The sequence below is a fragment of the Protopterus annectens genome, chromosome 10.part0 (assembly GCF_019279795.1).
Source record: "Protopterus annectens isolate FY-2018-M chromosome 10.part0, PAN1.0, whole genome shotgun sequence".
Lineage (NCBI taxonomy): Eukaryota > Metazoa > Chordata > Ceratodontiformes > Protopteridae > Protopterus > Protopterus annectens.
This window is the reverse complement of record NC_056744.1, coordinates 135,737,560-135,755,613: the sequence shown is the minus strand read 5'-3', so window position 1 is coordinate 135,755,613 and position 18,054 is coordinate 135,737,560. Positions and strand designations below refer to the sequence as shown.

Sequence of the window (18,054 nt, the reverse complement as noted above, 5' to 3'; positions counted from 1 at the left end):
TTATGTGCCACACTACTACAGTTCTGGATCAAATAACGTACAAGTCACTTGGCACATAACTAGGATCATTGCCATCATCTCCTTAATGTTACTGCGACTCTTGAAGCAGTTGCTGTTACATGTACTCTAACACCCCCATGATGGAAGAATGGGCTTTCCAGACAGTGTCCAAGGTATCTGTTCTCAGGGTGTAAACCTCATGGCAATCTTTAAAAGAAACACCTTGAATGAGCTGTACCTAGTGGTTTCATCAAGAGATTTCCTACCTCATTCAAGGGAGCAAAGGAATAGTCCATTCAGTGTTCTGAGTGTGCCGATTAATCACCCTTTGTGATACCACTCAAGTTTTCTCATGTACACCCCTGCTAAGGGAACCATCACAGATGCCATGTCCCCAGGATAATCAGAAATTTCCTTGCTGAAACTGAATTCTTCTGGGTCATATCTTGAAGAAGAAATGGCCCAGGAACATTGTTTTATCCTGGGGAAGACACACATGGAGCCTTCTACATGGCCCACCTCATTAGGAAGGGTATCTCATCCAGGGACAAGGAGGTCAAAACATCCCTTTAGTCTTCCATTCTAAGGCCCATTATTGAGTACAACCTCCCTTTCGGCATGTACCTCACAAAGCAAATGCAGCAGCTGGAGAGACCACAGAGGTTCCTCACCAGGAGAATCCAGGGCCTCAAACATCTACCCTACACAAATAGGCTAAAAGCCTTGTCCCTCTACTCAGTCTTATACAGATTCCTTAAAGGTGACCTTTGTCTGGTGTTCAAAGCAATCTCAGACCCCGCCTTGATAGGACTGCTGCATATCTGCAAGTTACCCTCCATTCACGCAACCCACACTCGCATCCTCAACATGGTCTGTGACATCAATAACACAAGTTGGTGGGACGGATTTGTGTCCCAGAGACTCCCCCTTACATGGAATAGACTCCCTCCCCATGTCAAGCAGAATACCTAATTATCTTTTTTTAAGCACCCTGGATAACTGGATGGGGAACAGAAACTACACCCCTAGGATTCCACCTGTGTCCTTGCTAGACAAAGGCAACAGGTGCTGACTTGTTGGAACATGGGCTAAATTCTTGGCTAGGCTTGTAAGGGCCTCACAGCCAATAGCCTAGTAACTTCCTGTGATCCTACTGAGTGTCAAAGATAATACGAGTCCAGGAGAGCACCTAAAAAACGCAGATGGCACTTGGAAAGTGGAAGATTGAGGGTAAATCCTGGGTTCTGAAGATAACATGAGGTAAAAGAAGGTGCCATTTCTACCTCATTCCAAGATTCAAGCCTGTATCATGTAGTCATCCAGGTGAGGAAATACGTATGTAAACCTGGTTCTGAAGTATGTAATTAATGGCAACAGGTATTTTTCAAAGATCCTGACTGCAGTAACTAAAGCAATGGGACAACGACGTAAACTGATAGTGGAATTCCCCAAGTTCTGAACCTGATAAAGCACTTCTCATTCTTGTATACTAGAATGTGGAGCCAGGCATTCTTTAGAGCCAGGGTAACCATCACAGCACGGGGAAACAGAAGATGTAGGAAGGCATGCAATGTCATCATTTGGAACTCTAGAAATATTAGAAATTGTTTTATATTGGAAAGATCAAGGACTGACCTCCATAGCCCTTCCTTCCATCCTTGTTACTACAGGACTTCCTCCAAAGGACGCAGTACCATATATCTTTGTTTTTGGGACTAGCAGCATCATCTGAAATTATGGGCCAGAGAAGTACTGCAGTACGCAGCATCCACTTATACCCCTTTTTTCTATAAAAAAATGTACAGTTCTGGGGAAGGCTTTTTTTTTGGCAAAGTGGGTGGGGGGGGGACTGAAGAGGTAGGGAGAGCTACAGGATGGATATTGTCACAGGCACTCAGGCTCTCCACAGGCAGAAGCTCAGTCCCGAAGGCCCCCAGGGTCCCTTCTTAATCCCATTTTCATTTCTAAAAGGCCTTCTTCCCTTTTCCTTTTCTTTGTCCTGATGGCAGCACAGAAGACAATTCTTTGACAAGACCCGTATTATAATTGTACGCAGGCAGATGGAACAGCTCCTTAAATGAGTCCATAGTCTTGCCCTTTTCCTCTAGCTTTTTAAAGATCTCAGGTGAAAAGAGCTCAAACAGCAGCTCCCTGTCCAAAGGAAAAATAAGAACCTGGGGCGTCACATTATCTTGAAAGGGTTGTATCTTCAGACAGGTACTTTTACCAGTTCCCATGTCAGCAGACAGATGCTGCATCCACAGCAACATATCCACCTTTAATTTTTTGCCCGTTTGCCTGTATAGCAGACTGAGAAGACATGATAATGTTAGCCTTCAGAGTGACATTAGGTACTTTTCCTAATTTCATTCCCAACTAGTGAAGAATCTCACCCTGATATCTAACCCTGTGTGTCTGATGGCTGACAGTCCTGAAAGACCATTGTAGCTGATCTTCTTCTTCTTCCTTTGGCTGCTCCCATCAGGGGTCACCACAGCAGATCAACTGTTTCCATTTCTTCCTGTCATCTGCATCTTGCTCTGTCACACAAACCACCTGCATGTCCTCTCTCACCACATCCATGAACCTTATCTTAGGCCTTTCTCTTTTCCTGTTACCTGGCAGCTTCATCCTTAACATCTTTTTCCCAATATACTCTGCATCCCTCCTCAGCACATGTCCAAACCAACATAATCTTGCCTCTCTGGCTTTGTCTCCAAACCTTCCAACCTGGGCTGACCCTCTAATATACTTATTCCTAATCCTGTCCATCCTCGTCACACCCAGTGCAAATCTTAACATCTTCGACTCTGCCACGTCAAGCTCGGACTCCTGCCTTTTTGTCAATGCCACAGTCTCCAACCCATATAACATAGCTGGTCTCACTACCCTCTTGTAGACCTTCCCTTTCACTCTTACTGGTACTCGACTGTCACAAATCACTCCTGACACTCTTCTCCACTCACTCCATCCTGCCTGTACTCTCTTCTTCACCTGTCTTCCCCACTCACCATTACTCTGAACTGTTGATCCCAAGTACTTAAACTCATCCACCTTTGCCACCTCTACTCCCTGCATCCTCACCATTCTTCTATCCTCCCTCTCATTCACACACATATATTCTGTCTTAGTCCTGCTGACCTTCATTCCTCTACTCTCTAGACCATATCTTCACCTCTCCAGGGTCTCCTCCACCTGTTCCCTACTCTCACTACAGATCACAATGTCATCTGCAAGCATCATAGTCCACGGGGACTCCTGTCTGATCTCGTCTGTCAACTTGTCCATCACCATTACAAATAAGAAAGGGCTCAGAGCTGAACGTTGATGTAATCCCACCTCAACCTTAAACACATCTGCCACTCCCACCGCAGACCTCACCGCTGTCACACTACCCTCGTACATATCCTGTACCACTCTTACATACTTCTCTGACACTCCCGACTTCCTCATGCAATACCACAACTCCTCTTTACGCACCCTGTCATATGCTTTCTCTAAATCCACAAAGACACAATGCAACTCCTTCTAACATTCTCTGTACTTCTCCATCAACACTCTCAAAGCAAACATCATATCTGTAGTGCTCTTTCCTGGCATGAAACCATACTGCTGATCACTAATCATCACCTCATGAACCTTTTACCAAATCTGTACAAGACTTGACTTTTCTGGTCATTGGGAAGAGACTTCTTGGATAGAAAAATTCTACAACCTCTTGGAAGCATCTATGAACACCATAACTGGATCTGCCACTAAATTTTTATGTGCATATTTAAATGGATCTGAACCCTATAAAACCAGTCAGGTTTCCTGGAAGTCAAGTTCTTGGAATTCTGTGACAAAAGCAACCACAGAAGCAAGGAATATCCACAATCTTAGTAGTTCTAGGCCTAAAAGGTCTGTAAATCATCTCTGGACCTTTGAAAACTCCCTACTTTCCCATTTTATGTGGGTCCTCATAAGAACTAAGTTATCTGCATATGAGATGTCAGGTAATGAATTAGAAGACAGTGTGTCACCATCATCTGAGTCATGTCCAAGGGAAGCAAACATCTAGGACTGGCAAGTATGATCTTCCTCTTTTCCTTCTGGATCAGATGTATCTGGCTATCTCTGCTGATAGGGCTACCTCTTCCTCTTATGCTGAGGTACAGTTCCTCAGGTGGATAGTTGGTCAGCTTGTGGTGAAGAAAAGCTGAGTAAATTACTGCTAATCCTAAACAGGAACCTGGAAGGCAGAGGAAACTGTTGACCTGCCAATTGTAAGATTTCTAAAATGACAGGTACCCAAATCTTCAAAGACAGGGTCCTCAGAATGACAGATTCATAATCAGGATCCATGCCTGAGAATTCCACACTTTTACCACAGATGTTCTACTTAACCAGCACTTGTATAGACATAACAGGGAGGGTATGCACAAGTGCCACCTTGATGTCAACATTCTCAAACCTAGCGGTATCAGCTGGAAAATCATAGCACCTCTGATCGCTCGCCAATCCTTTTCTCATTGGGTTCACTTCTCCATCTTATTTATCTTTCTAGGGTGCTGTCCAATTATCTAATGGGGCAGCCTTAGATAATGCTGAAGAACCTTTTGTCTTCTTTTCAGAGTCTGCTTATTGACACTAGCACAAGCTCTACATAAGGACATGTCATTAGAATGGCTCAAGCAAAACACACACCATAAAAGTAAGTCCCTGTGGGGAATCCGATGCCTACAAATGCACTTGGATTCCTTTTCAATGGCAGACATATCACACTAGGCCTGCTCTACCTATGCCTGTATTACACAACCCTCTAACCCCACTGCATGAAGCTTCACTAACTACAGTAACTTAATAAAAAATAAGAAAGAAGAGAAATGTCCACAACAGCAGCTCTTGTTGTTGAAACAGACTGATATTACTTTCCAGGGACACAGTAAGCACACAAAGATAGGCATCTGTTTCCACCTGCATCAAGAAGTACCAGAAGATGGTTTGGATGAATGCCACCTTATGTTCTCATCATGCTGATGTTCATCAGGCATATGGAGAAGGGTGCAAATTCTAAGTTGGACTGAACACCAAAGAAACCACCTTTTGCTAGTTTTCAAAGATTACAGATGTAATTATGATCCATATGAAGAGCATTCCCTCCAACAGAACAATAATATTCCAAAGCTTCATATAAAGATGTCACCTGGTCCTTCACTGCCCCTTCCTCAAAGAATACATTGCAAAAAAAGGGCATAAAATGTATATAAAGTTTTTTTTTTGAAAACCCTAGCAAGATTTAACGAGGCAATAGCTACACCTGTCTTGTTATAAATATGATTAATAAACAGGAACTCTCAGAATACCCTTTGCATGCATCTTCACATGCTGGTATTACTAAAATCATTAGTGCTTACTAAGTCAGTAAACCACTTAACCCTTATGTCCATAGTTCAGACCCTTCCAACAAAGTCACCTATATTATTTGAACACTTTTTGTTACTGTTAAATTGAATGACATGGCAGAACCTACCATATGAAAAGTAGGGTTCAGTGATAACTCTAGTGTTTTAATTCAAACATAAATGTATACAAGCTGCCTTAGAAGAAAAAGTCAACAGGATCCCATGTAAAGCTTCATGAGGGTAAGGAATTAATTATTAATTTATTGCATTAGGAAGGTGCCAGAAAAGCACCCGCTGAAATTACTCTTTTGAAACTAGGATGCCTGCCTCTAAGAAGGGAGGCGGATTTCATGCTATGAAGATGAACTACTTCACATTGCAAGTATTTGTCAGCTGAGTGGGACCACACCAGAATTATATTATTGGATAGTTAAACACCTTTTCTCCTTTGTTCTAATAACAAGCGATTTTATAAACCAAATCAGCAAAATGGTATCACAGCTAGAAAAGACTTTCTACTTCCATCCCAGAACATGTCATGTCATAATTACCACAACAAATTCCTTTATTTTATGCTTACCATATACACAACAAATTCCTTTATTTTATGCTTACCATATAAGTAGGTAATGTTTTAAGCATCCCCGGTTCAGGTCGTTGTGCAAAAGGTCCTTCTATTACACCTCGTCTGACCATGTGTAGCAGCAGTTTTGCATACATGTTACGATTCTTCCTCCCAGTGATTCCTGTACCTGCCCCTGAAGGTTCACAGAGCTTCTTAATCCAAAGTGCACATCTCTGGCGGTCTGGAGGAATATTACAAGTTAATCAGTGACAAAAATATGGGGTTATATTAATTACAGTGAATAGAATGCATAAAAAATGCAACTGAGCAAAATATGGGACAATTTTTAAAGTCTTAATTGACACATTCCTATTTCATTTATTTATATGGGTGTAATGAATTTAACTGACAGACCCAAATGCTGACATCCAAAACAATGACCAGAAAACACTGGTAACAGGAAAACACATTGGTATGGTGGATACCAAAATCAAAACTAAACTAAAAGGATAAAACACCATTTTTCCAGGGGGCTTAAGCCTGCCTGCACTCCTCCACACCCCCTGCTAATTTAAATATATATACTAACTCAGAGATCTCACAATGTCAGGGGAAAGGGCATTTCCCCAACTTGAAGAACTGTGAGATCTCACACACCTGTCAACAAACTTTTGTTGACTAAACAGACTTGGATCTGACTGAATTACTATATATATATATATATATATATATATATAGATGTGTGTATGCATATAGAATGTATTTTATTATAAATATATACACACCTGGGGATTCAATAAACTCCACATGAAGCCTACACAGAGTTTATGTGTTTGCGCAATGAGCAGCAGCGCTAATTACATATTCATGCCCCACACTGCTCTTAAACATAAACAAGTGAGGTTTTGTGGCTAGCAACAGTGTTGATGGCCAGAAAACCATGTAAAGCAACACGGACAGCAGAAGACGTGTAATCCTGTTTACCTTCTAATAAATTTATCTTTGGGATTGTGCAAAATTCCACAATGATTACCAGGGTTAATAATGCAGCAATGTATATAGTCCAAACACATTACATGAAAGTGTATACAGAGCAGAGTATTGTGGAAACCTGTTTCAGGCATACTGAACAAAAGTCGTGTATATGATTAGTAAGGCTACATAGACTATATTATAAACAAACAGTCAGTGGAAGTGTGTGTATTGAATAGGGCCAAACAGATGAATTGCAGGAATGAACACAGAGAAAGAGGACAGGTGAAACATGGTAATGTACAGCAGATGAGGGCACCTCAATGAAGACAATTGTAGCATGAACACTAATTACATATTGACATGATATAGTACAGACTACACAGTGAATGTATATGTAGAATGTACCATCATCCAGGATAATGCCATAATATGAACAAAAAATGAGCAACTTCAACAACTGGCTTAGCTTCTGGTGTCAGTCCAGGGGGATTCTGTATCTTGCAGCTTGAGGAGACATGGTCAACAGGCCACACTGGTTTGCCAGTAATGGTCTGCACCTGTGTCCTCTAGGCTGTTTGATACTGGCAAACATGCTTGTCTCTCCCATAGTGCCTTTAGTAGGCAATGCCAAAGCAACAAAAGTTCTGACATAGGAAAATCCACTAGAGGCAAACTCAAGGCTCTGCTACTTAATGCTAGGAGTCTAAGCATGAAGCTTCATCACAGGAAATTGCCAACTAGTTGACAGACTTGGTGCAAACTTCACACCCCTGGCCCCTCTGGCCATACCCGAAAGCATACCCGACAAAAGTCCTCTGCCTACTATCTCTAGAGATCAGGTCGTATCTATGCTCTACAAGGCTAAAAACATGGCCTCAATGGTATCAGATAACATCCCAGATTGCTTATTAAGCAATCTAAAACAGGACCTAGCAGATCAGCTTAGTGTCCTCTTTAACCATACCTTGAGAACTGTATTTGTTCCAGTGGAGTAGAAAACAGCAACAGTAATCCCCTTGCACAAAGGGGGGTCATCAACTGACCCTGGGAACTACAGACCCATAAGTCTAACCAGTCTCATCTGCAAGGCCATGAAAAGAATCATCATTGACCTTATCAACAAGAACATAGGTGACTGTCAAACTCTAGCACAACACAATTTGGCTTCATTAAGGGTAGATCATGCTTATTACACCTACCAGACTTCTATGAGAAAGTCACCAAAGACCTAGATGAAGGTAAGACTGTGCATACCACCTATCTTATCCTGGCCAAGGCTTTTGACACAATCCCCCAGTCAGGCATCACTGAGATATTGGGGATTAACCTTTACATCACTAGATGGGCAGCCAGTTGGCTCACTGACAGAACATATTTCCTTACTCCGGTAGCGCCGTCATCAGTGGCATACCAGGAGGATCTGTAGTGGGATCTTTACTGTTCTGAGTCTATTTCTTGGAAGTCCAGGCAAAAGTAGATGGCCTTTGGCTTACCATGTTTGCTGATAATTGTAAATTGTGTGCAATCATTGAGTCCCCCGATGATGTTACTATATTACAGGAGGGGCTAACACAGACAAACGAGTGGTGTCAAAGCCACAGTCTACAAAAATGCAAAAGATCACATTATTACTATTATTATTGCATTTGGCAAAATGGAATTACCCAATAATTACAGTAATGATTACACCACCCCTAAGCTCTAACCCAGTGGTGCGAGACCTGGGAAATGCAAGTACATAACAATCTGAACTTCGACCACCAAGTTTCCACAGTGGCAAGGAAAGCCTTCTACATCGTGCACCTCATAAGTAAGGGCATCACATCCAGGTCTGAGGATGTTATAACACCACTGTACTCGATCCTCATCAGACCACTACCTTACTAAACACCTGCACCAGCTGAACAGACCACAGGGGCTTCTCACCAAGAAAATACAGGGCCTCCACACCATGGCATATCGTACGTGGATAAACTGGAAGCCCTGTCATTGTACTCTGTATCGCACGGGCTGCTGAGAGGTGAGTGGTCGCTGGCCTACAGGGCAGTCTTTGACCCTGCTCTGATGGAAATGCTGCACATCCACAACTCTAATGGCACAAGAGTAGCTAGCTCTAGGGATCTTAACCTAGCCTGTGAGATTAACAGAACACACTTGACAGACAGCTACAATTCCCAGAGACTGCCACTCTTCTGGAATAAACTTCCAGATCATGTGAAGCAGAGCTTCTCACTGAGCCTATTCAAGTGCAAGCTAGACAAATGTATGGGAAACTGCAAATTCACCCTGGGGGCAGCACTCATGTACCTCATGGACAGGGGTAGTCAGTGCTGACCATAGACACATTCTGCAAATTACATACACCTAGTAAAGTCAATTGAATCTACTTGGGATGAACATTGCTAAGCTTGTAAGGGCTGTACAGCAACCTCCTATGAAACTATGAACATATGTCAACAGTTCTCAGGGGACAGTTTACTACAGCTGTTATAGAAAGCACATGTAATGCAATGGCCATCTAAGCATTAGCTCACATCACATACTGTAATAGCCTCTTGTAGCTATATTGTACACCCACACCTCAATATGGCACGTCAACGACAGCAACACTGACATGTCAACCGTTCATAAGGTCACAGGCTATTATTCAGCTAGTGGCTAACATCACATGAAATCCTAGCCATTATAATATCACAGGATCATAGAAGGTTACTAGGCTACTGGCCTTGAGGCCCTTATAAGCCTAGCCAAGAATTGAACCCATGTTTAGATAAAATCAGCACCCAATGTCCCTGTCCAGCAGGGACATGGGTGGAATCCCAGGGGTATATTTTCTGTTTTTATCCAGTTATCCAGGCTGCTCTTAATAAAGGATAAAGAGGTATACTTCTTGATGTGGAAAGGGAGTTATTCCATGGATTGGAGAATCTATGGGACACAAATCTGTCCTGCCAACAAGTCTTGTTGATGTCACAGACCAGGTTGATGCCAAGCGTGTGGGTTACATGAGTGGAGCTTAACTTGCGGACATGCAGCAGTCCCATCAAGGTGGGGTCCGTGATCGCCTTGTATGCCAGAAAGAGGTCACCCCTGAGGAGTCTGTATGAAACAGAGTAGAGGGATAGGGATTTAAACTATCTGTGTATGGTAGATGTTTGAGGCCCTGGATTCTCCTGGTGAGGAACCTATGCGGTCCCTTCAGCTGCTGCATGTGCTTTGCGAGGTACATGCCAAAAGGGGCACTGTACTCAATAATGGGCCTTATAAGGGAAGAATACAGGGATGTTGTAACCTCCTTGTCCCTGGATGAGATACCCTTACTTATGAGGTGGACCATGTAGAAGTCTTTCTGTACAACAGAAGCAACATGGTGGTCAAAAGTTAGGTTGCTATAAACTTGAGTGCATAAACCCCTCGTGACTGATTGTGTGCTAGGACATTGTTATTAATGTGATCATTTGTGGGGACGTCACTCTCCCCAAAGGGGGTGGTGATGCATTTTTTGGTATTTAGCTTGAGGCCATGTTTCTGGCACCAGTCATTTGTCTGAGTAAGACCCTCTTGGAGGATGTCCAATGATAACCAAGTAAAAAAAAACTATATCTGTGTTATGGAATATAGTAAGACTATTGTGTGCATGTGTATATTTGCTGGATTGTATAACATCCTGCCACTGTCCATATGGGACATGTGCACCACACCATAACATAATTAGCAATCACACAAGTAATGGTCTGGAGATGGCTTGCAGACGGTTATGAATGGAATCTGCTTTATGATGTGTGTATGCATATTTGACAAAAGGATGTCCTCCACTTCTCTGCAGGAAGGATATCATGTGTCCAGAGGAAAAAAAGAAGATACATGGGACTATGTGAAAGATACCCCAAGTGGTAGTGAAATGAAGATCTATTCCAAAGATCAAACAATAACCATAATGTACCACCAGCCACACACATATAGCTGTAGCCTGATTTGAACATTGCACCTGTGTAGGTACAGAATATGAATGCTATGCAATATTACAGTAGCATCACCACATATGTCTGACTGTAACAGTCACATTGCACTTTATGGAGAATGACAGCATCATGTATGCTGAGAAGAACATGTTGGGAGGAGTGCAGGGCATGGATGTGGAGTCATATCCCTGTGTAAAATTGTCTCAAAAAGTAATAGTTGTATGTATAGACACACAAATCGCCTGCTGTCAGATTAGAACACCTGTGTGTAGATAAAGTAGCTTGCAAACACAGTAGTTAATGTCACTGCCATAGCAAGATTGTCTTGAGCACTGTCAGAGTGCATGTTATACAGGATGACATCATCATTGTTTATTATAACAAGATGATCAGAAGAGGGTTTGACATAGCTGTGGACTTGCATATTGTTTGAAAACTGTCACCATAGTAATTGTTGAATGCACACACAGTTGACTGCAGTGAGAACAGAACCCCTAACTATTTACAGAGCACAGTACTTAATGCAAGCGCCACAACACAAGTCTGTTTTATAGTACCGGACAACACTTTCATCAGCAGATTCTGGTGAGAAGAAGATGGTAATGGCATAATGTCCCATGTGCTGGTGTGAAATGGTCTCTTGAATGTCAACCAAGTAAGCATACACGCCAGTTGACTGCAGTGAGAACAGAACCCCTACCCAAGTACACCAACTACAGACCTTAGCATTTAATACAAGCACCACAGCACAACTCTGACTTTTACAAGGCTGCAGGACAATTTATAGTGGATGACATCATCATCACTGGAAGTTTAAGACAAGATATTGGGAAAACTGAATGAAATGGATGTGTAGGCATGTACAGCTGTCAAAATATTGGCACTCCCTGGGACTGTAGGACATGGTTATGCTGTTCTGATGAGACAAACACACACACACACACATTACCTGCAGTGAGAATATAATCCCTACCTAAGTACAGACTAGAGAACTCAGTACTTAAAGCAAGTGCCATGGCACAAGTCTGACTTTTAAAAGGCTGCAGGACAATTTATAATGGATGACATCACCACTGGATATTTGAGAGAAGATGTCGAGAGGCCTGAATCTAATGGATAGCTAGCCACATTAACTGTCAAGATATTAAAGATCTGCATTGTTACCAGATTGATGAGTGTGCAAAGTGCAGCATTTGCTGTTGTGTTTACAATGTGCAGGTGTACTTTATATAGACAGCTTTGCAAACTATATGTAAACAGCTGTCCACATTTGTAAAAGTATTGGAAAATCTGATTGTATATTGTCACTATATAGATGTCCATGATATATAATAAAGTATTTTTTTATTTATTTCTGTAGTGTAGCTAAAATATTTGGGAATAAGTTCTGAGAGACCAAGTTTCAAGAGCATGGGTGAATGTAACACATGGCTACACTGTAAATATGTGTTCATTCCTTTAAAAGGTTCATAGGTTCATAGGTTTATACTAGGCTATCTGCCCTAAGGCATTTATAAGCCTAGCCCAAAGTTATGTGGCTTACGCCACCCCTTATGTTAGAAATAATGTGAACATTAGTTTGTTGTGCCTCTGTCCAGCAGTGACATAGAGATGATTCCCGGGGTAAACCTACGATCTCCCATCCACCGGTCAAGATTTCTCTTGAACAAAGAGGGAAGGGCCTTCCCTCTTTGTGTTTTTACACATACTTTCATGAGATGAAGACTAAATGGACAGTAAACATAGGTAACACATGCTATTGTGCACCTTCCATAGCACACCGCCAAGCAGCTGGTTTATGTGATCGATGGCAAAATGGTTGCCCGTGAGAGATACACAGGTCTATTGGTTTGCTTACCCTTGTGCAAACACATTAAGCAAGGAAATGCTGCAGTCAGCAGTATGGATAGTACAGTGTGTAAGAAACCCACCTGCTGCTGCCTAGCTGACTCTGTGGCAGCAACTATAAATGCATTGACAGATTTCTTTTGGAGCCCAGATTATGTAAGGTTCAAATCCAGGTGTATCTAATAGTTTTAGATATGTATGCATAATGCAATGAAATCATTCTTTATTCCACATTCACTGTGTATTACCTTAGTGCAGCATATTTAAGAGCCATTGTGTGGAGGTAGCAGCACTAATGAAGACCCATTCAGCATTGCTTAGCATTGGTGCAAGATGCCAAACTCCACTCACATACAGAGGCCAAAATGTGAAGGGCTCCACTGCTTTTTTAATACTTGTGTGTTGTGTGTGATTCTATTTTTTGGCCAGGTTAAAGGTGTTAAAATTGGGTAGATAGAAAACTGGTGAAATGGGGGACAAGCAGGGGGAAAAACAAAGGGAAAGCAACATATGAATGTGCAGGAGGTAGATAGGAAAGAACCATAGCTATCCACTTCTTTAACGGTGTAAAATGGAAATATGTATAGAATAGTGGCTGAATTTGGTCTGTTACCTCAACAAATAGGGGTGACAACACCACAATCATGTTGTATAGTCAACTGGACCATATCAATTGTGTCAAGAAGACGTGTGCTAAGTTGAAAGCTATGTATGGGGCAATATTTTGTTTTGTGGGACATATGCCTATTTTTTTTTTTACTTCAGTAAGAGAGGAATGTTGGGTAAGAAGCATAGGCACTTCTGGGTTAGGTAAGCAGGGCAGTTGAGAAGAAGATTCAAACAAACAATACAAGACACAGGCACGGTGAGGAACATGACAGGTTGGGGGACACCATGACTGGGGTTAGGGATGAAAAAAATATGCCCATGCCCGTTAAACATGGGGACAGTGAGAATCTAGTCTTCACCTGCAGGACTGTCATCACTGTCCCCTTACTCCACTGGCTGTTGGAATTCCTGACATCTTCTCCTATGAACCATAACTGAAAGCAGCATCTCCATCTGGCATAGGCGTGCACAAATGGTGCTGTGCAAGACCCTTAGCACCAACCCTGGCATTTCCTGGTGGGTAATAAAATTCCACCTCTGCCAGTACTCCTGGAGAGTACCACAGCACCAGTTGCCGGGATTGTACTACCAGAGAGTGCAGGTAATGTAGGGGCAGCAGAGGCAGTACTGCCAGGTTGGGTCCCTGATGAACTGGGCATCAGTACCAGAGCAAGTTGGGGGGGCAGGCTGAGCCACTGGGGTTCACCTACCTCCCTGTGCTATAAAGCATTTTGTGATTTGTCACAGACGGATTATATGGAAACAATTTGATGACACATAGAAAAGAAAAGAAAAAATAGGTAAGGTTATGGGTTAGAAAAAAATAGAGATAAAATTAGTACCATCATATGTGACATACTTTATTGTTGTGCTAATGCATTTTATCTGAACTTTTACATTTAAGTATACTTCTTAACAACTGCAAACTATAATTAAGGATTGCTCAAAGCAATCCTTGCAATGTGCATATACTGCACATACGCATAGTCCAATTATAACAGCAGGGCATTTATGCCACTTGTGTAAACACGTGACTCATTCAGTTGGCTAGTGGTACAGACTGAAGCATGCATGCTTGCTTTTACAGTTAGGATATGCCTGCTTATTTTGTTACAAATGTATAGAAAAGTAAATGTAAACGCTACAATAATAGTTCAATTGTGATGCATATATACTCCTTGCTTCCCTCTATCTCTCTAGATGTTCAGCATGAGCCTCTGTATTTGCCATAATCTCTGCACTGGCTGTGGAATAAAGAGAAGAGAACAGCATTGTGCATAACTGTATTGCCTACTGTATATGCACCTATCTACTATAAATTATCTTTATGAGCATACTTACACAACTGTGGGATGTTACCAGTCCTGAATTCATCCAGCCACTGTTTGAGTGCATCCCTCTCATACCTTTTCAGGTAATTAAAGTGATGCCTACACTGTTCTCCATTGCATGGAATGCCAGTCACACTGGAGACAGCCTTGGTCAGACTATTCCAAGCCTAAGACTTGTACTGGGAGCCTGTATAGTCCTCCTGGAAAAGCCTTTGGCTGTAGTGCTTTACAAGGAGTCCAATGAAGATTCTGGACTTTTCAACACCCCATCTCTGTGCCATAAATTGGACACCTTTCCTTCTGCTACCAGATATAGCCAATCAGGAAGAACAGCAAAAGCTAAAAATGACTTCCCGCCAATGCCTGTTATCTCACTTACTGGCAATGCACAAACCCGAACAACAATACCAACCACATTTGAATGATGTTAACAGGACAGCAGCAGTGCCAAACAAAGAGGAAAGCAGTTTTGGAAACTGGAACTGGAAGGTTAATTTGACACTTGGTATTAGTTTGAGGATTGTCTGCTGCTGTAACTGATAGGTGATTTAATGCTGCAGACATGTACTGGGGGAATACATTTTATGACCAGACACATTTTTTGTGTAACTTTACAGACTGATAAAATTCATTTGGGATACAAACATATGCATAAGGGACAAAACATTTTCTTCCACAGCAATTTTTCATCCTTGCCACAGAAGTGCTTCTCATACATACTCATTATTTACATATCAATACATATGACAAACTGAGGCATTAAACAATTATGTGTGTGACCTGACAAGGCACTGGTTTTATACATCCATGTGTGTATAAACATTACTGATGTCTGAAGGCCATCCAAGGCCAGAGATCACAATTATAATTACAAAAACATATTAGTCAGTATACCCTCACTCACACAAATAATTCACATAAGTTTATTAAATCTGAATGTCATCATCATCACCTTTCGGCTGAATGGCCAAAGTATGTGTTTAAGGAAATTAAGTATGTGACAATCTGCATGCATTAAGATGGACTTTGTACTGCGAACTCTGAGTAAACTGTGAATATTGGAAAAGTACTGAAAAACAAGAGCCTGCTTGAAAGCAGGAAATGTGCCTTATATGGAAGTGTATCTGATTTTCTTTTTCTGCCTAAAGATGTAGTAAAGTGAACTGCTTTAAGCCTATGGGTAAACCACTGATTGGTTAATTGTCTTTTGTACTAATTTAATTGTTCTAGTTTATATTTTTGAACTGTCAGCAGTATTACCAGCATAAGATTATGCATTCTTTTGTTCGGGGAGTCTCCCTGGTACTTTCCTTGGGGCTCCCACACGTGTGTAATAAATACCTCTGAAAGAGAAGAAGAATTGTCTTGTCTTCATTTAAGGTAAAAAGCTGAATGCAACACATTTTATGACCAGACATATTGTTTGTGTAAATTTACACGCTGATAAAATTAATTTGGGATACAAACATATGCATAAGGGACAAAACATTTTCTTCCACAGCAATTTTTCATCCTTGCCACAGAAGTGCTTCTCATACATACTCATTATTTACATATCAATACACATGACAAACTGAGGCATTAAACAAGTATGTGTGCGACCTGACAAGGTACTGGTTTTATACATCCCTGTGTGTATAAACATTATTGATGTCTGAAGGCCATCCAAGGCCAGAGATTACAATTATAATTACAAAAACATATTGGTCAGTATACCCTCACTCACACAAATAATTCACATAAGTTTATTAAAATTGAATGTCATCATCATCATCTTTCGGTTGTTCCCATTAGCGGTCACCACAGTGGATCATCTGTTTCCATTTCTTCCTGTCCTCTGCATCTTGCACTGTCACACCAACCACCTGCATGTGCTCTCTCACCACATCCATAAACCTTATCTTAGGCCTTCCTCTTTTCCTGTTACCTGGTAGCTTCATCCTTAGCATCTTTTTCCCAATATACTCAGCATCCCTCCTCAGCACATGTCCCAACCAACATAATCTTGCCTCTCTGGCTTCCAACCTGGGCTGACCCTCTAATATACTTATTCCTAATCCTGTCAACCCTCATCACACCCAGTGTAAACATTAACATCTTTAACTCTGCCACATCCAGCTCTAACTCCTGCCTTTTTGTCAATGCCACTGTCTCCAACCCATATAACAAAGCTGGTCTCACTACCCTCTTGTAGACCCTTCCCTTTCACTCTTACTGGTTCTCGTCTGTCACAAATCACTCCTGACACTCTTCTCCACCCACTCCATCCTGCCTGTACTCTCTTCTTCACCTCTCTTCCACACTCACTATTACTCTGAACTACTGATCCCAAGTATTTAAACTCATCCACCTTCGCCACCTCTACTTCTTGCATCCTCACTATTCCTCTATCCTCCCTCTCATTCACACACATATATTCTGTCTTAGTCCTGCTGACCTTCATTCCTCTTCTCTCTAGAGCATATCTCCATCTCTTCAGGATCTCCTCCACCTTCTCCCTACTCTCACTACAGATCACAATGTCATCTGCAAACATCATAGTCCACAGGGACTCCTGTCTGATCTCGTCTGTCAACCTGTCCATCACCATTGCAAATAAGAAAGGGCTCAGATCTGATCCTTGATGTAATCCCAACTCCACCTTAAACGCATCCATCACTCCCACCACAGACCTCACCACTGTCACATTACCCTCATACATATCCTGTACCTCTCATATACTTCTCTGACACTCCCGACTTCCTCATACAATACCATAACTCCTCTCTAGGCACCTTGTCATATGCTTTCTCTAAGTCTGCAAAAACACAATGCAACTCCTTCTGACCTTCTCTGTACTTCTCCAGCAACACTCTCAGAGCAAACATCACATCTGTAGTGCTCTTTCCTGGCATGAAGACATACTGCTGATCACTAATCATCATGTCCCTTCTTAATCTAACTTCCACTACTCTTTCCCATAACTTCATGCTGTGACTGAACAATTTAATCCCTCTGTAATTACTACAGCTCTGCACATCACCCTTATTCTTAAGAATCGGTACCAAAAAGTACAGTTGTGTACCTACCGTAAATGTAGATGTTCGAGTGTATTCACTGTTGCAGTCATTACACTTGGGTTATCCTCCTGGCAGGCTACCCACAGTCGGCCTGAATTACAAAGTCCTGGTCCGGCATCGGTTGCTGTCGCCTCTTCCCTGACATCAGTGCTTCAAGGGTATAAAAGATGCAGCCGATGCCATTTTCTTCAGTTTTTCTTGCCCCAGATGTCAGGTACCCCCAAAAGGGTAGGCTAAAAAATTCTGCTCATAAAAAAGTATGCACTAACATAAACATTACCTTAATCTACAAGCAAGTACACCACATAGGTTGTATAGAAT

General features: G+C 41.8%; 1 protein-coding gene across 2 annotated transcripts in view; it reads right to left on the bottom strand.

Annotated features, from left to right (window-relative positions):
• Positions 1-18,054, bottom strand: part of CEP112 (centrosomal protein 112) — a 3,283,222-nt gene that overhangs the window by 3,121,146 nt on the left and 144,022 nt on the right. For both annotated transcript variants that reach the window (XM_044085107.1, XM_044085108.1), the window contains exon 3: positions 6,000-6,190. In XM_044085107.1, the coding sequence (XP_043941042.1) occupies positions 6,000-6,190 (191 nt within the window). The remainder of the gene's footprint in view (positions 1-5,999; positions 6,191-18,054) is intronic.